Below are 25,458 nucleotides of genomic sequence, written 5' to 3'. Positions count from 1 at the left end.
AGAAGGCCTAGAGATGAGGCCTCCTCAAAAAGAGGATTCAGAAGGGTGTCTTCTTTGGTCAAGGAGAATCTGTGTCATCCTGAATGACATTATTTTTCCCAGGCTGAGTTGTTATAATGTTAAAATTCTTGTCACTAGATAAGGTCAGAATCCAGAGTTTGCTTTATCAACTTGAAAAGAATTTGCTTCAGGATTTTACTAACAGACCCTACAAGAGAGCTGGAAAGAATGACATCTTTAAGAGAAGGGGGAAAAAAATGTGTATGCTACAAATTTTTTCAGTCTTTTCCTTATAATCAACTGTTACTTTCTCATATACCAAGTGCCACTGTGGTATGGTATCCAGAGTTTTATCAGTTGTCCAGAACCTGTGTTGTGATAGCAGCAAAAAAGTAAAACTATAGAGGACTAAATTTCATAGGGCTTTTGTATTTGACTTACTCTCATTATTTCTATGTGGTTTTCACCTCTGTTTTGTTGTTTTTATGTCACTTTATGAAATGAGATCTCTAGCAAAATAATTTCCAGGAAGGCAGCTCTAAGACATACTGCAGCATATTATTGCCCATTCGAAAACTAAATGGCAATTTAAAGAGGGCAAATATGGTGCCATTAAAGATCTTGTGTCAAGAGTTTGAAATGCTCAATTCACTGAATTTGTTTTATTTTAAAAGTAACTTCTTCAGCTTAGGCATGCTAAAATTTCAAGAGAGAAGTAATTTTGAAAAGATTTGTTAGGATGATTTACCAAATAATTTATATATTTATACATCTAACAGTTTATAACTAAAGAAAATAATTGCTTAAATTACATGCAGAAATAATCAAATGTGTTTTTGAAAGTGTGGTATGATAGATCTCAGCAAGCTCAAGAATGGCTAGATGTAGAACATTGCTGCTACTGCTTTCAAACACTTTTTTTTTTTCTTATTCTCCAATATAAGTTACTCTATCCTTATCTACTTACCTGTATAATCATATAAAAGACAACTGGATATTCCCCAAAGAATCTATATTTGTACTGGTTTATTTCTTGGTTCTACTTGTAATATTCATTGGTTGTTAAATAGGAATCCTAATAAAAGCTACTAAAAGAAATGAATAAAAGTCCTTGACACATATTTAGTTTTCCTGCAAGACAAATTATTTTTCTTAAATATATACTCCATTTTCCACTACCATTAGAGAAAGCAATGGTGGCTTTCTCTTTTCTTAATAAAGTTCAGCTATGTTTTCCCAAAGAATGATACTGTTTGTTAACTTTTGGGGTGGGAGGCTACGTTGGGTCTTTGTTGGTGCCCACGGGCTTTCTCTGGTTGCAACGAGCTGGGCTGCTCTTCATTGTGGTGCACAGGCTTCTCATGCAACGCAGGGTGTGGGCTCTAGGTCACTCAGGCTCAAGAGTCGTGTGGCATGGACTTAGTTGCTCTGCAGCATGTGAGATCTTCCAGGACCAGTGATCGAACCTGTGTCCCCTGCATTGACAGAAGGATTCTTATCCACTGGACCACCCAGGATGTCCCTGTTAAATTTTTATAATCATAACTTTCATCTGTTTCAGCTGGCTGAACTTTTATTTATAATTACAAGTATGCTAGTTTACATACCTATCAGCAAATCTAATGACAGAAAATGAAGAGGAACTAAAAAACCTCTTGATGATGGTGAGAGAGGAGAGTGAAAAAGCTGGCTTAAAACTCAGAATCCAAAAAACTAAGATCATGGCATCCGATTCCATCACTTTATGGCAAATAGAAGGGGAAAAAGAGGAAGCAGTGACAGATTTTATTTTCTTGGGCTGCAAAATCAGTGCTGATGGTGACTGACTGCAGCTATGAAATTAAAAGACACCTGCTCCTTGGAAGAAAAACTATGACAAACCTAGACATTGTGTTAAAAAGCAGAGACTTTGCCGACAAAGGTTCGTGTAGTCAAAGCTATGATCTTTCCAGTAGTCATGTGCAGATGTGAGAGTTGGACCATGATGAAGGCTGAGCACCGAAGAACTGATGCTTTCAGATTGTAGTAGTGGAGAAGACTCTAGAGAGTCTCTTGGGCAGCAAGGAGATCCAAACAGCCCATCCTAAAGGAAATCACCCCTGACTATTCATTGGAAGGACTGATGCTGAAGCTCTAGTACTTTGGCCACCTGGTGCTAAGAGCCAACTCATTGGAAAAGACTCTGATGCTGGGGAAGTTTGAAGGTAAAAGGAGAAGTGGGAGTCAGAGGATGAGATGGTTAGATAGCATCACTAAGTGGACATGAATTTGAGCAAAGTCCAGGAGATAATGAATGACAGGGAAATCTGGCATCCTGCAGCCAATGGGGCTGCAAATAGTCAGACACAGCTTTGTGACTAACAACAGTCAGCAAATCAATGCTACTATAATAAATATATCTTTAATATGCACTGATATCCATGATTAGATGCATTATTAAAATGATACCAGAAATTGTGAAAAACCATATTTGAAAAAATGTCAATACGAAAATAATGAAAGAACAAAGGGCTTTAAAAATGCATTTCTGTAGGCCGCTGTTCTTAACACATCTCAAATACATGGGCAACTCTGCTTGCTTATGAATTTACTTGTCTAGAAAGAGATTTCTATGTAGCAGTTATAATTTTTCACTTATGTTTATTTACTTTTCTTCACTTTAATATCTTCTTTTTGCTATAGTTTTCTTAGGCTCATGCTGAGAGCACTAGATTCCACAAGTCTTGAAGAGGGAATTATTTTGCTGCCCAGAGAAGATTATGCACTTTGATTAGTCTTGGAAATCTTTACTGGATACAGGCACATGTGCTCAGTTTTCCTTTCATTGAGTAATATATCATTATCATTTTATTTTCCGGTATGCTGATTGACATAGTAACTTCTAGGCATTTTCTTCTTGTGAGGAACTTGTGTGGTGAGCAGATGATGGATTATTCCATAAGCGCTGGAGTACCATATGATTGCTTTAAACCCATTGTTTACATTCGCATCTGTATAAACTGTCTCCATGCTTGGAACTTAGGAACCTTTTTCTCACACACTTAATGAGGTAAATAAAAGAGAGCATTCACCTAAATGGAAGTGATAATATTGAGTGGCTTAAAAGTTGGTAAACAACTATTATAGGTCTGTATTTCCGCTTGTATAATGAATTATTGCCAAACAATATCTCTATAACTTGTAGAAGAATAAACATGATAATGTTGAGATCAGACAAATTTTTTTTTTTAATTAGGAAATCTCAGCCTAACAACATCTACACTAGTTAAACATTAAAGGCTCAATTCTACCCCATTTTTATTTACAGATGGAGAGACAGAGTCAGGGTAAGTCTTCCGGGATCTCACAGCTAGTGGTAGAGTCAGAATACAAATCCAGCCAATCAGAGTGTCTGTTATATGTCAGGTTCTAATATAAGTATCAGGGATATAATGAGAAACAAAAATGTTGTGATTTCTGCTGTATCAGTGCTGCAGCTGATGCAGGCTTAGGATTTGTTTCTTAGTGTTTTTTTTTTTTTATGAGTAGTTTGTATAGTTTATGAGTTTTGAAAGTTTGCATTTTCCACAGCTTATACAATGCCTAAAAATGCATGAACTCACTATGTTGTCTTCAAGGACTATTTAGGGACTTGAAGAAACATAGCGAACAGATTACTATTTCCATATTGCTTGAGATGTATTGGTTGTCTTGGACTGACTTATGCAACCACAGTAAATATGCTTCTCATAGAAATAATTTATTTCCTTTTCTTTAATAAGCTGAAGCAAGCACAATGATGTTGTGAAATGTTGGTTTAGGATTTGGAAGGCCAGACACTTCGGACAGTAGACTCTTACTTACCTGGTGGTTTCTTTGTAAAGTTTAGCTGTTAATTTGTGTTCTTTAAATGCAAGTTATGGTAGAATGATACAGATGTATCATATCAGATCTTATTTTATTCCTACTCTATGTTTATTATGGTCAAAAGATATATTTGAGATGTATAATATGTATGTTCACATATTAAGGTTATTTTGATTTCCAGTACAACCCCATAGACTGCAGCACACCAGGCTTCCCTGTCCATCATCAACTCCCAGAGCTTGCTCAAACTCACGTCCATCAAGTCAGTGATGCCATGAGTTTGAACAAGCTCCGGGAGTTGATGATGGACAGGGAGGCCTGATGTGCTGCAGTCCATGGGGACACAAAGAGTTGGACACAACTAAGCGACTGAACTGAATGTTTCAGTACACAAGAAGCTAAAATTCTCCTATGTATAAATAAAGTAATATTAACATTCCCCTTTTAAAAATTCCTGGAAAGGAGAAAAAAAGCTACTTGGAAATATGCTAAATTGATTGTATATTTTTAATCTGTTTAATGAAGTGTCATTAATCAAGTATTACAGCAAGAAGATTTTATTGAGTAATTTAGAATTGATCTTATAGTCCTTAATTTTTTCAGTTCTAGTATGTCTCATAAGTCTAAACTGAAGTTGCTGGATATAGTGAAGATGTTTATATGAAAGGAACTATAGGATGAAGACAGAGAAGGCAATGGCACCCCACTCCAGTACTCTTGCCTGGAAAATCCCATGGATGGAGGAGCCTGGTGGGCTGCAGTCCGTGGGGTTGCAAAGAGTCAGACACGATTGAGCGATTTCACTTTCACTTTTCACTTTCATGCATTGGAGAAGGAAATGGCAACCCACTCCAGTGTTCTTGCCTGGGGAGTCCCAGGGACGGGGGAGCCTGGTGGGCTGCCATCTCTGGGGTCGCACAGAGTTGGACACGACTAAAGCAACTTAGCAGCAGCAGCATAGGATGAAGATATTATATGACTCAATTTTTTTTTTAAAGTTGAATTTTTAACTCTGCCTTAATGGAAATTTATTACCTCTTCAAATATGTATGTGCTACTTAAAGTGTACTAAACATGCTAGGCTCTGGCAGTAACCAAAGTTCTGCCAGATAAGTGCTGGCAATAGCCTCAGAACAAGGTAGAATTCCTAGTGAAGGCAGGAATGATGACAAAACATGATATACACCATCAATAAAGTTTGAAAGTTAAAGGGCAATTCATTAATACAGGTTTTGAATGTCTCTTTTGAACTGTTTTCATGAAATTACAGTATATAGTGCTAAATGGTCCTTGATATAGTGAAACCTCTTCAGATATATTTTAATGTGTTTTAAAAATCAAGTTTTTATCTTTACATGTTTTCAGGAATCTATATCCATCACAACCCATCACTTAGTCATGAATCATATTTTATGTGCCTTAATAGCAGCAAAACATTTTTAATGTTTAGGGAAAACTATATTCCACTCATATGGCATCAATGAAAAAAGGATACTTTTTCATACTTTCAATATCACACTTCCAACATGATATTTCACAAAGAAACTTTGGGTTTTGCTTTCTGGATTGTGCACAGACGTATGTAGTACAAAGACTTTGTCTGTATCCTGGGTGCCGCTATAAATAGCATTCTTCAATGACTTCACTGGTTTGGGAAGAACAGGCTCTACAGTGTTCTCCCAATGGAATCATGCTGTTTTCACAGGCTCTGGCAGGCAACATACCTTAGCAGTATAGGCTAATCAGATGGCTTGGGTGTACAACAGGGCTTCACCTCCTCTCACTCTGAGATCTTGGATATGTTGCTTACATCCTTAAGCTTCATTTGCTCACTCTGTAAATGGAGGTAATAATAACTACCTCAGAAGGTTTGTTATGGGAATTAAACAGTATGTAGAGAGCACTTAAAATGCTTCTTTGTCCACAGCCAGTGCTAAATTATTTACATTGCAGGAATTTGTCTATATATTTTTCACATAGAATAATTTGTAAATAAAGAAATCAGTTCCACTTGCCAGGTTACATAAACAGTGAACAGATCGGTGTTACCCATCTCAGACTCAAGCATGCTCCTTCCTCCAGGCATTTATAATCATATTCTTTCCTCTGGCTGCCATGCTTTTCCTCCAGATAGCAGCATGGCTAGCTCTGGCACTTTCTAAACTCTCTGCTCAAATGTTAAAAAAAACTTGTGTCAGTAAGATTTCCCATTCTGCTCCACAGGAAACACTGCTGTACCTGTACCTACCTCTTTTATCCTCTTGTACTTTTCCTCTTTGGTTTTATCAGCATATACAGCCTACATATTTTCTTACATCTTTGCGTTAACTGCATCAGCTCTCAGAACGTGAGCTCCGTGATGGCAAGGCCTTTGTTTTCTGTATTCGCTCTCCCCGGCACATACAGTGGTGCCTGGAAGACAGTAGGTGCTCGGTCAATATTGTGAAGGGATTCCCGGGAAGCTTCTGTCCTCTCAGTCTGTGTTGGCTTCCTGTCCTTTCCTAGTATGGACATCTTGCAGCACTGAGTGTAGTTCTTGTGTTTGAAACATGTTGTGTTAAACATGTCCCTCCCCCAATAAAACTCAGCCTCTAAATGCAAGCCAGCCACAACATGGGCTGCTCAGCACAAAACACGATGATCTTTTACAATGCTGGAAATAAAATCAAACACGAGACTGGCTGCCAAGAACACATTGAGAGGCTGTACTGTAGTTTACTGAAGCATCACGAGCCATGTGAGTGAGTTTTTAAAAAAGATTTTCAGGAATAATGTTGATCTTTTAACTCTCACTGAATGGAGAATCTTGAAATATTTTCTTGCTGCTCCTGACCTGCACACACACTGGGTCTCTTGGGTCTCTTCACCTGATTCTCAGGAGACAGTGATTCTAATGAACTGGGTGCTCTCTCAAATTTTAAATGAATTCATACTCTCAGGAAATTCAGAATCAGTCAGATTATTGGGTCTCTTAATAAGTGTTCATATATTCAGGTTCTGAAACTCAGCCTATGGTAGAAGTTATAACAAATCTATTAGAATGAATAGCTATAAACTTTAGGACCAGCTGCTGTACAGCTATATAATCCAAATAAGGTATATTTATCATTACCTAGAAAAGCAATATTAACTCTTAAACTTCTTTGCTTAACCCAATGGTTTGACTGCTTTAGAGACCTCAATTTCCTCTACAAAACACAAACTAAATAATAAGGTACAAACTGATTTTACAAATCCATTCAGACTTTATTGAAAACTTGCCAAATATTTTTAAAAAATTAGCCCCTAAAAGGCATTTCTCCCTCTCCACAGGTGATTTACCCTATATAAGATTTCCTTTTTTAAAAAAACTAGTGAGACACCAAGGAAACCAGAATTGAAAGAGACACATGGACCCTAGTGTTCATTGCAGCACTGTTTACAATAGCTAGGACATGGAAGCAACCTAGATGTCCATTGACAGACGAACGGATAAGAAATGCAGTACATATACACAGTGGAATATTACTCAGCTATTAAAAAGAACTCATTTGAATCAGTTCTAGTGAGGTGGATGAAACTGGAGCCTGTTATACAGAGTCAAGTAAGTCAGAAAGAAAAACACCAATATAGTATATTAGCACGTGTATATGGAGTTTAGAAAGATGGTAACGACAACCCTTTACATGAGACAGCAAAAGAGACACAGATATAAAAAACACAGACTTTTGGACTCTGTGGGAGAAGGCGAGGGTGGGATGTTTTGAGAGAATAGCATTGAAACATGTATATTACCATATGTGAAATAGATGATCAGTCCAAGTTCGATGCATGAAACAGGGTACTCAAAGCCAGTGTACTGGGACAACCCTGAGGGATGGGATGGGGAGGGAGGTGGGAGGGGGGTTCAGGATGGGGACACATGTACACCTGTGGCTGATTCATGTCAATGCATGGCAAAAGCCACCACAATATTGTAATTAGCCTCCAATTAAATAAAATAATAATAATAAAAACTAGTGACAAATATGTCAATGCTAAAAATAAGAGTATGTGAAAAAAACCTATAATAAGAAGCCAAAAAGTTTTCCTCCCCATTAGTCAATTTTATGTAGAAATAAAATAGGACTAGATTTTGTGGTTTATTTCCCTGTGCTACTGTCTATGAATGACCTGTTTTGAAATTTGAAGCCACAATAGGACAAAAACACCAGTGAAGAAGGAAATGACCCCCCGCCCCCCAAAAAAAAGGTGTGGCGCCTATATGGAGAGGGCAAGTGTGCCAAAGACCTAATATGACGAGCCATAGCCACAGCGCTGGGAATTTAGGGTTTTATGTCAACCATAAGAATGAACGAAAGGGTATAGTCTCTAAGAAAAACTGCCTACATTTTAAGAAACCTGATTGTGGTTAAGAATTTTAAAGACAAAAGGTACAAATTGGCTAAACTAGTATGTGTGCCTTCCAGGGAGAGTTGTTTTTTGTTTTTTTTTTTCCCCAGACTTCCTGCCATCACTGTTTCTAGCCTGGTAGTGATTCTCTTGGGTCAGGAAGCAAGGGCCAGGGTGCTAACTGCACCTTCTATGTTGGGGTTTGGTGGTGATGTTCTGGTTTTAATGGGGTTGTGAATCAACACTTTATCATTGGAAGAGAGCTCTCAATTTGAGCCCACTCCCCAACTTACAGTTGGTATTATTAATTCTTCTGTGAGTTCCATCAGTTGAGGAAAAGTAGAACAAGGGAGGAAAACCAAGGAATGCACATATATATATATATATATATATATATATATATATATAATTATGGTTTTGAGAAAAGGTCTAGTTTTCCTAGACTGTTTCTGGAAACAATAGGGTAAATTTACTGTCTGATCAAAACCAATAAGAAAGTCAGCTTTGATATTCATTAAATAAGCCCAGGATCCTACATTCACTGTGGGATTCTGTTTTAGGTCATCTGTAATGATTTTGTTTACAATCAATGCTAAAATATCTTCTATCACAACAGAAGTAATAGTTCTCTTATTTACTACTGAGTTTTTAATCTACCTCCTGCCATTGGCCTTGAGCCCAAATGTTAATTTTCCAAGAATAGAAATAGTAGTCTTGACTGTTCTGTACAGTGAGTCTCGTCCCTAGCTGTATTAGAGTCACCTGGGGACAGAGGAACCTGGAGGGCTACAGTCCATAGGGTCGCAAAGAGTAGGACATGACTGAAGCTATTTGGCACGCACACATGCACAGTTTAACAGCCAGCATTCTTTTCTTGATTGGCTTTTCCCACATCAACCAGTTCCAGCTAAACCATTTACTTTGTGATCTTGAGTTTATTCCTTAACCCCCCAGTCTTTCAATTTCCTCTTCTGTTAAATGGGTTATTAGTAGTACTTAAATCATAAAATCATCTTGAGAATCAAAGAAGTTCATAGATTTTAAGCATTTTAAATAGTGCCTGAAACATAGTATATATGATATATATTAGTCTTTCAGTCATGTCCAACTCTTTGAGATCCAGTGGGCTGTAGCCTGCCAGGCTCCTCTGCCCATGGATTCTCCAGGCAAGAATACTGGAGTGGGTTGCCATTCCCTCTTCCAGGGGATCTTCCAGACTCAGGGTTCAAACGTGGGTCTCCTGCACGGCAAGCAGATTCCTTACTGTCCAGTCCACCAGGGAAGTGTACCACAAAGGTTAGCTGTCATGAGCATTATCGTCTGATTTTAAAATGAGAGTGATAATAGTGAGCTTTGGATTGCTTCCTTCTGTATACTTCCTAACTTGGGCTCTTCTGGAACATCTGCTCACTAGTGCTTTTGCTATATTATAAAACTGAGGACAAGGTCTGCTTTTATTCTGGTTCAACCACTTACATGTTGCATTGCATTCAAATAACTTGAGTTTCTTTTTTTGTGTTGGGCTGGTGTGAGAATTGAAAAAAAATTGAAGGGCACATCATAAGCATTCAATGAATGTCACTATAATTGTTATTGTTTTCAATTAACTCTTTGGTACTTGCTATTATTAACTGAATTTTTTCAGAAGATAACTAATTCACAATACGGCACACACATTTTTGTATTTTTTATGTGCATTTAACCAAACTAAGTAATCACTTGGGCCCAATAAGCACTCTGAAACTAAATCAAACAAATTGCTATAGCCTGCTCTCTAGCCAGCGTGATGCCTATGTTAGAAGTATAAGAACAAAAGCATAAGCTACAACATCCTTAAATTTTAAACCCTTAAAATCTTTACAGACTCATCGTGAGAATCTCGGTTTGAAATACGGCATGATGGTGAGCAAAAGAAACTCCTTTCAACTCTAAATGCTGACCTCTGCTAGGTCATGATCTTTCTTAGGCAGAGTTGCCTCCAGGGGTTTTTAGTGTTGCATCTTGATAAAGGCGGAACAAGGGATTGGCTCGATAGCATAAAAACAAAAAGGCAGATTTTTATGGTCTTTTTTGTGTTTCTGTGCATGTGCTTTCTGCTTGCTACATTTTGCAGAATTCAATGCATATATCCTAGGATTACAGTCAATATGGGCTCATGAACTCAAATTTTAATTGTGATAGAGCACATGGAGAGAAAAAGCATCTTCCTATCCCTATATTTACCATTTTTTTTATGCCTTCCTTTTCACATCAAATTCTTAATAAGTTGGTTGGGAAGACTAGGCACAGTCATATTCTGTAAGATTGTTACCATGGTTTAGATGTTTTAAGTGTGGCGTTAAAATACCTGATTTTCAGAAGCCTTAGAGGAGAAAGGTTAAATATAGATGTATTTTCTTAGATTTTGTCTGCCTTGGAAAAAAATTACTGAAATCTATGTGCTGAGTGAAGGAGAAAAGAAAGAAACCAATTATAGTTGGGGAAATCAAATGAAATATCACAAAAGTACTTTATTTTAACATCATATCCTGCTAAAAGTGACACATCTATGCCCTTTAGGGAGAAAAGTCATTTGCTGTAATTTAATATTGAAGGTTCTATTTCCACTATTATGCATTGAGTCATGCAGCTGACATAGCACAAGTGTCTGCAGAAAGTTAACCTCTGGATAAGATGGTTTTCTGAGATTAGCATTTACTGAATTCCCAGGGTTTATGAATGGTGCCATCCTCTACCCTGGCACTGAGCAAGAGACATAGACACAGCTCCAAGTCTGCCCTTCTGTTAGGTGTTCCCTCTCTTCTCAAGTCTGTCTTCCCTCACCTTCTATCTCTTCGCACATTACTCTTGTACCCACCTCAGGGTGATCCTACTATTGCATGAATTGTCTATTTCCTTCTTAGATCCATTTCCCGGTAGCTGCCAAGTGATATTTCTAAAATGTAAATCTGTTCCTAATACTTTACTAATGAAGTTCACACTCATTAGGTTCCTCTTACACTCAACACTCCAAGAGCTCCTCCAGTGTCTACCTCATTGAAACATTGGTAGATCAATATATACATTCAGCCATATCACGTAAAATCCAGATACCCCCAAACCTGAACATAATGTGACAGAAGGCAGGCCTGACTGCTCCGAGCCCCCAAGAGAATCTAAGGGACTCCTCCTTACATTCTGCCACCCCAGAGAGTATTAGCCTCTTCTGCATGGTCATAATCGATTATAGATATGGCTCTGTCCTGATGTGTTGGAGAACAAAAGAAAGGAAGTTCAGGGTAAGAATTTTCTTTTACACAAGTTACACATATCCATTCTACTTACATTTCAGTGGCGAGAACTTAATTCCATGACCAAGCCTGGCCACAGGACAAAGTGGACAATATTGTATCTAGTGGGTAGCCCTTTACTCAGGAAGAAGGGAAAACCAGATTGTACTAGGGGAGCAATCAGCAGACTTCACCACATTATTTGTATCATTTTCATCATTTACCCTTACCTTTCTAAATACATGTTTCTATTTATAATAGGTTGTTTTGTATAGTTCAGTTAAATAAATATAGCATCTATGTTCTTGCTATCCCCATGATTAAAAACCAACCTTTTATCATAGGTTCCCTATCAGGGATCCCGCTGTGAAGCAGTATCAAGCTGTATTTACTACAACCACAAAGAGACAAGCAAAGGTCGGATGCCCCTTTTCTTGAGAAATAGATGCATGCAAAGTTAAACAAAAGCGTAACACATCATTCCCCCTGTAGTTATGCAAACAGCTGTTTGCACACAGGTTTGAAATGTAATTGTGGTAATACGGAACATTTTTAAGATATGATGTATTCAATATTGAAGTACTGTTTATGCTTCAGAGATCCCTGTTCTGTCTCTTGGGCAGCACATAAGGAACTCCGTTGGCTATTCACAGTGTTACCCTGTGTGTATATCTGTATGTGTGTATGCATTCCGCTATCAGAGTCCAGTTTACTTTATCCTGTGGAGTAGCTCAGCAAAATAGTCAGTAATGCAGCATTAGAGAAGAAAATCCTTGCAAACTTAAGGTGCACAACTACATTTTTTGTGGTCAAGTGATATTTTGCATATTTTAATATTTTCTGCCCTGACTGAACTTAACCAAAAAAAAGCAAAGAAAAGGAAAATACAGCCCTCTAGACATCTCCAGACTTCTCCGTTTTCTTTGTGTCTGAGAGTTGTAGCTGCCAAGTTCAGTGAATGAGAAAGGACCTCCAATGAATTCCCAAAGGTATCATATAAAACAGGGAATAAAGGGCAGTAAAATATTTGTTATAACTCTTGCTCTGACTTTTTTTCCTGTGTATCAAATAAAGTTGTCAGCGTGTTGTTGGGCTTGTTTTTGTGAGAGTCTAAGAAGGTAGCAAGGGATTGTAGCAGATGAGTTTATACTCAGCTTGTGCCTGTTACCTCTCTACAGAGGAACCTCTTCTCCTGCCCTTCTTGTCTGAACAGAGGAGATAAACTGAGGTCTAAATATGAAGAGAATACTAATAAGATCCCTTAGATGAGGACAGTGCTAAGTGGGAGAGGAAGAAGAGGCATATTTGAGAAGTACTTAGGAAGTACTTAGGAGATCAAATGGGCAGCATTTGATGATTCTTTAGTAGGGGCAAGGAAGTAAGGCAGAGGAAGGAGTCTGTAGTTTGGGTGATCAAGTGAATTCTGCCACTTGTTATTTAAATAGGGAATCTTAAAAGATGAACATTCTCATAGGCAAGACAACACATTGACGTTGACTGCTGGATGTCCTTCAGTGCAGATCAGGCAACTGAATACAAGCCTGAAAATTAGGGGAGGTAGAGTTGCAGATTTGGAAGTTACTTTAAAAACCTGTGGAAGACAGTATAGAGATTCCTAAAAAAACTAGGAATAAAACCACCATATGACCCAGCAATCCCACTCCTAGGCATATACCCTGAAGAAACCAAAATTGGAAAAGACATATGTAACCCATTGTTCATTGCAGCACTATTTACAATAGCTAGAACATGGAAGCAACCTAGATGTCCATCAACAGATGAATGGATAAAGAAGTTCTGGTCAGTGTGTACACAATGGAATATTACTCAGTCATTAAAAAAAGGAATGCATTTGAGTCAGTTCTGATGAGGTGAATGAACCTAGAACCTATTATACAGAGTGAAGTGAGTCAGAAAGAGGAAGATAAATATTGTATTCTAATGCATATAAACAGAATCTAGAAACATTGTACTGAAGAATTTATTTACAGGGCAGCAGTGGAAAAACAGACGTAGAGAATAGAGCTGTGGACCTGGGGAGTGGGGAGAAGAGGGTGAGATGTGTGGAAAGAGTAACATAGAAATTTACATTACCATATGTAAAATGGATGGCCAATGGGAATTTGCTGTATGGCTCAGGAAACTCAAACAGGGACTCTGTGTCAATCTAGAGGGGTGGGATGGGACAGGAGATGGGAGGGAGATTTTGGAGGGAGGAGATATGTGTATACCTATGGCTGATTCATGTTGAGGTTTGACAGAAAACAACAGAATTCTGTAAAGCAATTAAAAAAAAAAAAAAAAAAAAACAGAACACAAAGAATAAGCAACCCAAAGTTTGTGGAAAGATACCAAAAGGTTTTGTGATGCCTAAACTTGATATGTTAGGGCCAATTAATAGTGAAATCTGGGGTGTGCTGGGAGGGTGGTTTAAAAAAAGGCAGAAAAAAAAGAGTGAAACTACAAAGATGACTAAGAAAAAATTCTTGCAGAGGAAGGATGATCATGAGTGTGTGTACGTGAGTGTCTGTGTCTATGTGTGCATATGTTTAGGCAGAACCTACATATTAGATGATGGATTTGATGTAGGGTGTGAGGGAGAAAGTCAAGACGATCCCATGGTTTTTTACTTGGGAAACTTTCAGAAGAATAGAATTGCCATATCCTGAGATAGGGAAGACTCCCCAAGGAGCAGATTTCGTGAGTGAGTGAGTGAATGAGTGAAAGGAATAGAGAATGAAGGTGTTTTAATAGAAAATGCAGCTTTATAACTTTATTACAGTGACTTCACTAATGATAATGCATTTCTAAGCCTTACTATGCCATTGTAATGAACAAACTAATTTACATTCAGTAGCTTCTCATTTGCATATTAGCCATGTGTTATAAAGTAGTTGGCCTTGCACGTAGGTTAAATATGTTTTCAGGAAACCCTCTCTACAATATTAATTTGCTTAACATGCTCTTTCTTCTTAAATATTAGAAATGGAATTTCACATTCAGATGAGGAAGACTGCTCTGTATCTGATGATTCTTCTTAGTATAAAAATTTGACATGTATATGCTTGAAAGAAAAATCTTGCAAGTATCGCAGATGCATCCCTTTGAACAAACACAAACCAAGCTGCTTTTATTCAGTTGAATTTACAGGTACTTTACAGATTATTCAAATATGCCTTCTGTGTTTCTAAAAGAGTTTATGGGATAGTTTTAGAGCCACTGTTGGGGATAGTAAGTTTTCTGTCACATTCAAGAAGTTTGCCATACCTACACCAAGTATGTGTGGTGTTATCAGTGGGAGAAGCTACCTGGGAAAAGAAGTATGTGGGGACCCTTCATTCACTAAGTTCTGATAGAGTCTTGAGTGAGTAGTCATGTCTCTCTCCTTTGCTTCCTGAGCAGGCACTTGTTAGCCTAGTTTTTTTTATCAGGGCCTTACACATGCACTTCTTTGTCCCAACTCCAGAATTTGAACTTGTACCTCCCTTTTTCTGTGAATTTCTGCTCATTCTTCTGATCTCAACTTGGCAGTCATCATTGAGGGAAAACTCTGAGCTACATTTTCTTCCTGTAGTTTGCTTCATATTTATAGTTTGTATCATAGTTGATCTTCATTTAGTTTGTGATGATTTGATGTTCGTTCCCTTCACAAGACTGTAGGCTCCATGAGGGCAGAGTGTATGGTTGTTTATACACCAGAACATCATCTTTCCATAGCGAATGCTTAGCAAATAGCTGTCAAATAAATAGACGAAGATGGGTGATCTGCCTGCAGTCACATAACCTAACTAGTGGCAGAACCAAGATTCTAATTCAAGCTACTGCTTTCTCTGCCTCAAATCTCAGGTTCCTCAATCTGATCCTCTAATTTAGCCATGAGAATTATATGTCAACATGTTTGTTCCAGGATTCCCAGTGGCACTAGTGGTAAAGACTCTGCCTCCAATGCAGGAGACTTAAGAGACATGGTTCGATCCCTGTGCTGGGAAGATCCCCTGGAGGAGGGCATGGCAACCCACTCCAGCATTCTTGCCTAGAGAATCCCCTGGACAGAGGAGCCTGGTGGGCTACAGTCCATAGGATTGCAAAGAGTTTGACACAACTAAAGTGGCTTCCAACACACATATGTTTCTTTCAAATAACAAATATAAATATTCTTTGACTTCTAATACTGATAATAACCTTTTCCCACACTTCATGAGCAGGAATGGAATCATTTTTCTAACAGAAATTTTATCAGAAACCAAAGATGTAAAAGCTGAATTCACCTTAGCAAAGGTGCCCCTACCCAGTGCATGCAACCATACAAGGCACTAACTTTTACTATCTCCTGATCACCAGCGCCACCACCATCCACGAACTCTTCATGCTGTGAAATTTCATGCAACTTTACCTTTCTATTCCCCTGAAATTCTTCTCCTGCCCACATGTCCTGTCCTATTCTTCTCCCTGGCCCCATGAATCCATCCTTGAAAATCAGTATCAAATACCATTTGTGTTCCACATCATTGTTTCTAACAGCGAAGAAAGTAGAAACAAGCTAAATTCCCACTGAGAAGACTTGGTAGATAGATTAGGGTATGTTACACTCTTTTAAGGATTTTAGAATAAGAGTACATCATACCTTTTTAATGAATTCTTTCAATGAATATAGGCTGCTTCCCAGGTGGCCCAGATGGTAAAGTGTCTGCCTGCAATGCAGGAGACGCAGATTGGATCCCTGGGTCAGGAAGATCGCCTGGAGAAGGAAATGGCAACCAACTCCGGTACTCTTGCCTGGAAAATTCCATGGATGGAGGAGCCTGGTAGGCTACAGTCCAGGTCATAAAGAGTTGGACATGACTGAGCGACTTGCACTTTTCACTTTTAATGAGTATGCTATACTAAGAGAGAAATCTTATTTCCATTGCTGAGTGATTTTTCTCCATAATCACGAGTGTCTGAATACCAGTGCACACTAAATTACTTCAGTCATGTCTGATTCTTTGTGACCCGCCAGGCTCCTCTGTCCGTGGGATTCTCCAGGCAAGAACACTGGAATGGGCTGCCATACCTTCCTCCAAAGGATTTTCCCAACCCAGGGATCAAACCCACATCTCTTGTCTCTTGCATTGGCAGGTGGGTTCTTTACCACTAGCGCCACCTGGGAAGTCCTTAATGCCAGTTCCTGCTGAAAGGTCTAATTTTTTTTTTTTTTCAGGCTTTCCTTTTTTGCAAAAGGATGAAATATGATGCATCCTTTTTCCCCAACTGTTTCCCAGGGAGCTCTTAATTTCTTGATTAAAAACCTTAATTTTGTTCTTTTTTCTTGCTCGGTAGGTGTTAGTCTTTAGCATTTATGTTGAAGATTTATAACAGTAATGAAATTTCCCAAACTAAATAGCAACAACCCCATGGGTAACCAGATGAGTTCAGTTTAATTTTTTTCTCTAATAAAATTCTTTCTGTGCACAACTTTCAGTCTTCTCACAGTGGATTCTCAATGTACATTTGTGACTCCGAGCTGAAGTTTAACCATATGCTGTTGTGAATTTCCTTGTGCTCTGTTAATATATTTTACTTTTTGCCAGAGTCAAAATCCCTCCAGCATTTGCATCTATGCTCTTTTCACAAATATTTATGTCTCCTCAGATGCCTCTTGAGAATAAGCCAGATTAGGAGATTCTCTAAGGCTTACTGTTGTTGTTCTTCAACTGAAGAATTTACATAGCAGAATTCACCCCCACAAATTAAAGAACGAAAAATGTTAATTTTCTTTCACTTTGGTGTTGATTACCTTACCCTTATACATAATGTATTTTATTTTCACCCTTGATGTAGTTTTTTTCTACTAAGACAGTACTGTCATCTGGAAGTTTGTACATTACCACTAAAATATTATGGCTCTTCTTTTGGTAACATGCTGTAAAATAATATCTAACATTCCTGTAGTGTTGTATACATTTGCCAAATGTTTGTACACCTAATTTATTATTCCTCATAATATCTAATGAGGAAAACAAAGGTTATTTTAGTAAGTTTATTTACTTTTTTTTATTTAGGAAACTGATTTGGCAGCATTGGATGATTTTTCCTAAGTCATACAGGTAGAAAATGCTAAAGTAAAAATTAAAATTTGAATCTTCCTACTATAAATCTGGAATTGTTCCCACTTGCCATTTTGGAGACATACACACACATACATACACATGCATATACTGTTTCAGTATATTTGTCTAAAACATTTCCTCCTTTTTGAGGAATAAGTTTATCAACACCTTTAAAATCGGAGGTCTTTTTGTTATTCAGCGGGAATGATCTGTCTGAACAAAATATAACTATGTAGATCAGATAGCTTGGAGAAACCCCCATTGTAATGCTTTTTAACTGAGATAATATATGTGGTGATAATTCTGTATTTTGCTTATCTGGAACACTATTTTTTCTCATTAACAAACACTAGCAAGAATGGCTACAGTTAAGATGATTTTTCCACTTCTAGCACCTAATAATCACAGAAGTAAGTGTTACAAAGTTTGTGAAACTTTCTTCCAGAAAATAAGTATGGTTCTACCAGCACATCCTTGATGCTTCTAATTGATTAAAAATTATTTTATTACTTTAATTGCCTTGCAATTCGTGTTTTATAATCTTAGTTTTCCTTATACTTTGGTAGATAGCTGAAAATAATATTAACCATGCTTTTAATCATTCTCCACTCAGAACTTCATAAATGAAAAATATATTTATTAATCAAATAAATTAAAATAACACGTATTTAGCATGATTGCTTGTGACATGATTTTGCATTCAAAGATTAAAAACCTCAGTAGAAATTGGTGTGGTTAATCTTGGACACTTGAGAAGGCAATGGCACCCCACTCCAGTACTCTTGCCTGGGAAATCCCATGGATGGAGGAGCCTGGTAGGCTGCAGTCCATGGGGTCGCTAGAGTCGGACTTGACTGAGCGACATCACTTTGACTTTTCACTTTCATGCACTGGAGAAGAAAATGGCAACCCACTCCAGTATTGTTGCCTGGAGAATCCCAGGGATGGGAACCTGGTGGGCTGCCATCTATGGGTTGCACAGAGTCAGACACGACTGACGTGACTTAGCAATCTTGGACACGAGTGTTTTGTTTTTAAATATCTAAGCATTATAATCTTAATCCTATTGTTCGTAAGCAGTGAACCAATTATAAAGATACAAATTAATTTCATGTTTCTTCAAGTAGTTATTGATTTATTTTCACTCTTAGAATGCACGAAGCAAGAAATAAAGACTGAATTAAGAATAGCTTCGTTGACCCCAGATACTTTTTGTAGTGTTTCAGAAAAATCATAGAAAATTCATGTTGGTGCAGATAGATTGTCTGCATCTCTCAATACCTCTGTCTGTCATTCTCTCTGTCTTCCAGTTAGCCTTATGCCCTTAAGGATGCAGGATATTGTCAATGCAGTCTCTCCAAATGTTTATGACAAACATTGTGAATCACTGCCAGTGTTTACTGTGATGAAACAATCACTGTATTACCATCACAGTAAGTTGGAAGAATAGAGTAGAAAGAGAAATGGAAATAGTGTGGAAAGAATTGTGTTTGTATTCAGCAATACTGATCACTGGCTGTGTTACTTTGAACAACTTAATCCTTCAGGATCTGGGATCATATAAATGTATGTGCTTTGAAAAAATTTTAAATAGCAAAAAAAAAATAAGATACCTGTAGTATAAATAATGGAAGACAGGCTTTCACACCCATTAAGACACTAAGGGGTAAAAAAGATCTAGGGGCTTTGTATGCAATGCCTATCAAACAAATAATTGTGCTGAGAATGAAAATGATTTGTCATGTTTAAGGTTAACAGTGGGGTAATGTGGTTTTCACTAGGGAAACTGCGTGTAGAAAGCAGGTAAGAAATTCAGATGATAAGGACAGGTCAAGTACTGCAGGTGACAGCAGGTGACTCCACTCACTTACACAGTGACATTAGAGTGCAGGTACTCCTGTAAGTTACACAGGGACATTAGAGTGCAGGTATTCCTGTAAGTTGCACAGTGACATTAGAGTGCAGGTATTCCTGTAAGTTACACAGTGACATTAGAGTGCAGGTATTCCTGTAAGTTACACAGTGACATTAGAGTGCAGGTATTCCTGTAAGTTACACAGTGACATTAGAGTGCAGGTATTCCTGTAAGTTGCACAGTGACATTAGAGTGCAGGTATTCCTGTGAGTGAGTTTGTAGCCACATGAGAAAAAGCAGGATTTTGGATAGACAACAATATAAGTAGACACATAAATCCTTCATCCATCCTGGGAAGATCAATCCTGGCAGCATGAAAAGTATGCCACTTTTTACTCTTTCTGTTAGTGAAGAAAGGAACAAAATGTATTTGATCACTAGTCTAATTTGCTGCTTAATGATGAAGAGAGAGAATAGATGAAGACAAGCAAATTCATTTCTTCTCTTTTTATGGGGGTGGAATTAGACTTTGTTTTGGCAAGAAGTATTATTCCCCTGCTTACAGCATGATATCAGACTGAAACATAAGAGAAGGGTTGTGTCAAAATGAAATCAGTCCATGTTCATTATAGGAAAAGGACCATATACTGCCAATAAATCAACTGCGGGTTGTGTAGTGGTTCTCAGTGGTAAGCTAAACAAAGTGGAGTACTGCCAAAAGTGGATAACATTCTAGGAGGATGTCAGCATGTTTCATTAGCTGTCTGTGTGCTTGTATTTGTTTATATTGCTTATCTGTGTATTTGCCACTTCTTCACTTCCCTTGAGTTTGAAAACATTTTGAGAGCAAAATCCATTTTCCTTTTAACTCCCGCCTGTTACTTTGAATGGTCTTCTGCACAAGATGCAGGCTCCGTAATTGTTGTTAACTAACTCCTCTTTGGAAGGAATGATGCTAAAGCTGAAACTCCAGTACTTTGGCCACCTGATGCGAATAGTTGACTCATTGGAAAAGACTCTGATGCTGGGAGGGATTGGGGGCAGGAGGAAAAGGGGACGACAGAGGATGAGATGTCTGGATGGCATCACGGACTCGTTGGACGTGAGTTTGAGTGAACTCCGGGACTTGGTGATGGACAGGGAGGCCTGGCGTGCTGCGATTCATGGGGTCTCAAAGAGTCAGACGTGACTGAGCAACTGAACGGAACTGAACTCCTCTTTAATATGTCATCTTCAAATTTCAGTGACTTTTATAATCACAAAGACATCTACTTTGGTCAGTAGAAAAGAACACAGAGGTTCTGTCTTCTGATAGAGGATAGGATCCTGTTTTTCTTCTGAAATCCTGTTGTACTTTTAAGGGGGAGATGAGAACCACTCTTCTGAAGGCAAGGGGTAAAACAGCTTCAGATTGGAGTTGAAGATTCCAAGTGGTGAGTCCCCTAGAGAAGCAGGATTCTCTTCAGCATGGAGTCCACTAGCAGCCCTGCTTTCAGATTAATGAGCCTCTGTGCTATTTACCAAGCAGAGCCTGCAGTGGAGTCAAGACCCTCCAGGTGGAATACGATGGTTTGAGGTTGGTAGCTTTCTCTGGCTGTTTGCAGTGACAGACACAAATCCTCCCTCAGATCAGATCAGATCAGTCGCTCAGTCGTGTCCGACTCTTTGCGACCCCATGAATCATAGCATGCAAGGCCTCTCTGTCCATCACTAACTCCCGGAGTTCACCAAGACTCACGTCCATCGAGTCAGTGATGCCATCCAGCCATCTCATCCTCTCTTGTCCCCTTCTCCTCTTGCCCCCAGTCCCTCCCAGCATCAGAGTCTTCTCCAATGAGTCAACTCTTTGCATGAGGTGGCCAAAGTACTGGAGTTTCCTTCCAAAGAAATCCCAGGGCTGATCTCCTTCAGAATGGACTAGAATTCATTCTAGGAATCAGTGAACTGAAATGGACTGGAATGGGTGAATTTAACTCAGATGACCATTATATCTACTACTGCGGGCAGGAATCCCTCAGAAGAAATGGAGTGGCCATCATGGTCAACAAAAGAGTCCATAATGCAGTATTTGGATGCAATCTCAAAAACAACAGAATGATCTCTGTTCGTTTCCAAGGCAAACCATTCAATATCACAGTAATCTAAGTCTATGCCCCAACCAGTAACACTGAAGAAGCTGAAGTTGAACGGTTCTATGAAGACCTACAAGACCTTTTAGAACTAACACCCAAAAAAGATGTCCTTTTCATTACAGAGGACTGGAATGCAAAAGTAGGAAGTCAAGAAACACCTGGAGTAACAGGCAAATTTGGCCTTGGAATACGGAATGAAGCAGGGCAAAGACTAATAGAGTTTTGCCAAGAAAATGCACTGGTCATAACAAACACCCTCTTCCAACAACACAAGAGACAACTCTGTACAGACTCTATACGATGGTCAACACCAAAATCAGATTGATTATATTCTTTGCAGCCAAAGATGGAGAAGCTCTATACAGTCAGCAAAAACAAGACCAGGAGCTGACTGTGGCTCAGACCATGAACTCCTTATTGCCAAATTCAGACTTAAATTGAAGAAAATAGGGAAAACCACTAGACCATTCAGGTATGACCTAAATCATATCCCTTATAATTATACAGTGGAAGTGACAAAAAGATTTAAGGGCCTAGATCTGATAGATAGAGTGCCTGATGAACTATGGAATGAGGTTCGTGACATTGTACAGGAGACAGGGATCAAGACCATCCCCATGGAAAAGAAATGCAAAAAAGCAAAATGGCTGTCTGGGGAGGCCTTACAAATAGCTGTGAAAAGAAGAGAAGCGAAAAGCAAAGGAGAAAAGAAAAGATATAAACATCCGAATGCAGAGTTCCAAAGAATAGCAAGAAGAGATAAGAAAGCCTTCTTGGAGTAAGCGTCTTTAATTTCATGGCTGCAGTCACCATCTGTAGTGATTTTGGAGCCCAGAAAAATAAAGTCTGCCACTGTTTCCACTGTTTCCCCATCTATTTCCCACAAAGTGATGGGACCGGATGCCATGATCTTTGTTTCTGAATGTTGAGCTTTAAGCCAACTTTTTCACTCTCCACTTTCACTTTCATCAAGAGGCTTTTTAGTTCCTCTTCACTTTCTGCCGTAAGAGTGGTGTCATCTGCATATCTGAGGTTATTGATATTTCTCCCAGCAATCTTGATTCCAGCTTGTGTTTCTTCCAGTCCAGCATTTCTCATGATGTACTCTGCATATAAGTTAAATAAGCAGGGTGACAATATACAGCCTTGACGAACTCCTTTTCCTATTTGGAACCAGTCTGTTGTTCCATGTCCAGTTCTAACTGTTGCTTCCTGACCTGCATATAGGTTTCTCAAGAGGCAGATCAGGTGGTCTGGTATTCCCATCTCTTTCAGAATTTTCCACAGTTTCTTGTGATCCACACAGTCAAAGGCTTTGGCATAGTCAATAAAGCAGAAATAGATGCTTTTCTGGAACTCTCTTGCTTTTTCCATGATCCAGCAGATGTTGGCAATTTGATCTCTGGTTCCTCTGCCTTTTCTAAAACCAGCTTGAACATCAGGAAGTTCACGGTTCATGTATTGCTGAAGCCTGCCTTGGAGAATTTTGAGCATTACTTTACTAGTGTGTGAGATGAGTGCAATTGTGCAATAGTTTAAGCATTCTTTGGCATTGCCTTTCTTTGGGATTTGAATGAAAACTGACTTTTCCAGTCCTGTGGCCACTGCTGAGTTTTCCAAAGTTGCTGGCATATTGAGTGCAGCACTTTCACAGCATCATCTTTCAGGATTTGGAATAGCTCAACTGGAATTCCATCACCTCCACTAGCTTTGTTCGTAGTGATGCTTTCTAAGGCTCACTTGACTTCACATTCCAGGGTGTCTGGCTCTAGGTCAGTGATCACACCATCGTGATTATCTGGGTCATGAAGATCTTTTTTGTACAGTTCTTCTGTGTATTCTTGCCATCTCTTCTTAATATCTTCTGCTTCTGTTAGGTCCATACCATTTCTGTCCTTTATCGAGTCCATCTTTGCATGAAATGTTCCTTTGGTATCTCTGATTTTCTTGAAAAGATCCCTAGTCTTTCCCATTCTATTGTTTTCCTCTATTTCTTTACATTGATCGCTATTCACTGACAGAATGTGGTCCACTGGAGAAGGGAATGGCAAACCACTTCAGTATTCTTGCCTTGAGAACCCCATAAACAGTATGAAAAGGCAAAATGATAGGATACTGAAAGAGAAACTCCCCAGGTCAGTAGGTGCCCAATATGCTACTGGAGATCAGTGGAGAAATAACTCCAGAAAGAATGAAGGGATGGAGCCAAAGCAAAAAGTATACCCAGCTGTGGATGTGACTGGTGATAGAAGCAAGGTCCGATGCTGTAAAGAGCTATATTGCATAGGAACCTGGAATGTCAGTTGCTCTTCTCTGCCTCCATGACCTCATTTCACACAGCCTACCTGCCTTCCATCTCTAGCTCTGGCACCAGCTCCCCAAAGCTTCAGTCACAACTAGGATCTCCAGTCCATGGAGATCGTGAGTGTTTCAGTGTTATTGATCATCAAACCTCACTTTAATCTTTATTGAGATTACCTTTCAAGATCAGTCATGATCACTTCCTTGGCTGCAACCTCAGCTCCTTTGCTTCTTTTTGTCCCATCCTGTCTTTGGGGCCCAGTCAACACCTGGTTGAATCCATCTCTTCTGGTTCCTGTCTGCATGTTGAAGCAAAAGGTAGCTCTAGAAAACAACATACTTTAAGCTCAGTATCACCACTTCAAGGTAAACCTACTACAATTTTCTAGTCTGTCTGATGTTTTTATAGATGACTGTTCACACTTAACTGTCTCACCTAAAATATTCACAGCCCTTCTTCCATCATGCACTCAACTGATGGCCTTGCTTCCTCTTTCACTGAGAACATAGAAGTAATCAGAGGGAACTTCCACAGTATCCCATCAGCAAATTTAACCATCTGTTAGCATCTGTGCCTTTAATGCTACCTTTCCTCCTATTGTTATGGATAAACTGTCCATACTTCTAGCTAGACCCAAACCCTTCATTTCTTCACTAAATGATTTTATTCTTGACTAAGGATGTTAACCCTCCCTCTTTCTCTCTCTCTCCTCCCTCCCTCTTTTTTTTCTGTTCTGTATCACTGACTCTCATATTAACTGTTTTTTTCCCTCTACCGGATTTTTTTTCATCAGCATTTCAACATAATATTATGCCTCCAAAAACTCAGAAACAAAGAGATTCCCCAAGTGATTCCTAAATTTGTATTTCAGGCTAGTATCTCTTCTTTGGATTCCAGATTAATCTATTTAGTGCCCAATTAGTATCTTCACTTGCAGGAGTCCCTTCAAGCAACTAGTCTAGAACTGAGTTCCTGATCTTCCCACACTTTCTCACATTGTCCTTCTCCCTGCAATAAATCATTTCATTCTCCTATCTGCATAAGCCAACTTCCTCTGCAACTGTCCTTGTCAAAGATGTCAATATCACTACTGACCTATAATACTACAGTTGACTCCTTTATTCATCTACTTCAACACAGCATTTGAAGCATAAGTCAGATCATGTGACTCCTTGAGAAGCTTACTCCTTCAACTCCTTCCAGTTCTTCACTCAGATAACATCTTCTCTTAAGACCTTTCCTAATCTCCCTATTTAATATTGACAAACTTTTGTTGTAGCAGACCAGACAGAAAATATTTTAGGCTTTGCAGTTATAATGTGTCTGTTGCAACTGCTCTGCTCTTTGCATGCCCTTGTAGCATGCAAGAAGCCATAGACAATACATGATTGAATGTGGCTATGTTCCAAAGACATTTTATTTATGGGCATTGAAATTTGAATTTTATGTAATTTTCATGTATCTTGATGTATTCCTCATTCTTCTGAGGGTTTTCAACCATTTAAAAATATAAACCATCAGGCTCCTCTGTCCATAGGATTTTCCAGGCAAGATTACTGGAGTGGGTTGCCATTTCTTCCTCCAGGGGATCTTC

General features: G+C 38.7%; 1 protein-coding gene across 9 annotated transcripts in view; it reads left to right on the top strand.

Annotated features, from left to right (window-relative positions):
* TMTC2 (transmembrane O-mannosyltransferase targeting cadherins 2) overlaps window positions 1-25,458 on the top strand; it is a 420,522-nt gene that overhangs the window by 376,368 nt on the left and 18,696 nt on the right. For 2 of the 9 annotated variants that reach the window (XM_055586702.1, XM_055586691.1), the window contains exon 12: window positions 10,081-10,119. The exons of 3 other annotated variants lie outside the window; for them this stretch is intronic. In XM_055586702.1, coding sequence (XP_055442677.1) covers window positions 10,081-10,119 — 39 coding nt within the window. Of the gene's footprint in view, window positions 1-10,080; window positions 10,120-11,830; window positions 12,573-16,485; window positions 16,639-25,458 lie in introns of those variants that run through there. 4 more of the 9 variants (XM_055586719.1, XM_055586705.1, XM_055586711.1 and 1 more) reach the window with 4 other exon arrangements.

The sequence above is a fragment of the Bubalus kerabau genome, chromosome 1 (genome assembly GCF_029407905.1).
Source record: "Bubalus kerabau isolate K-KA32 ecotype Philippines breed swamp buffalo chromosome 1, PCC_UOA_SB_1v2, whole genome shotgun sequence".
Lineage (NCBI taxonomy): Eukaryota > Metazoa > Chordata > Mammalia > Artiodactyla > Bovidae > Bubalus > Bubalus kerabau.
Note: the sequence above shows the minus strand (reverse complement) of the source record. Positions and strands in the feature narration are given on the sequence as shown.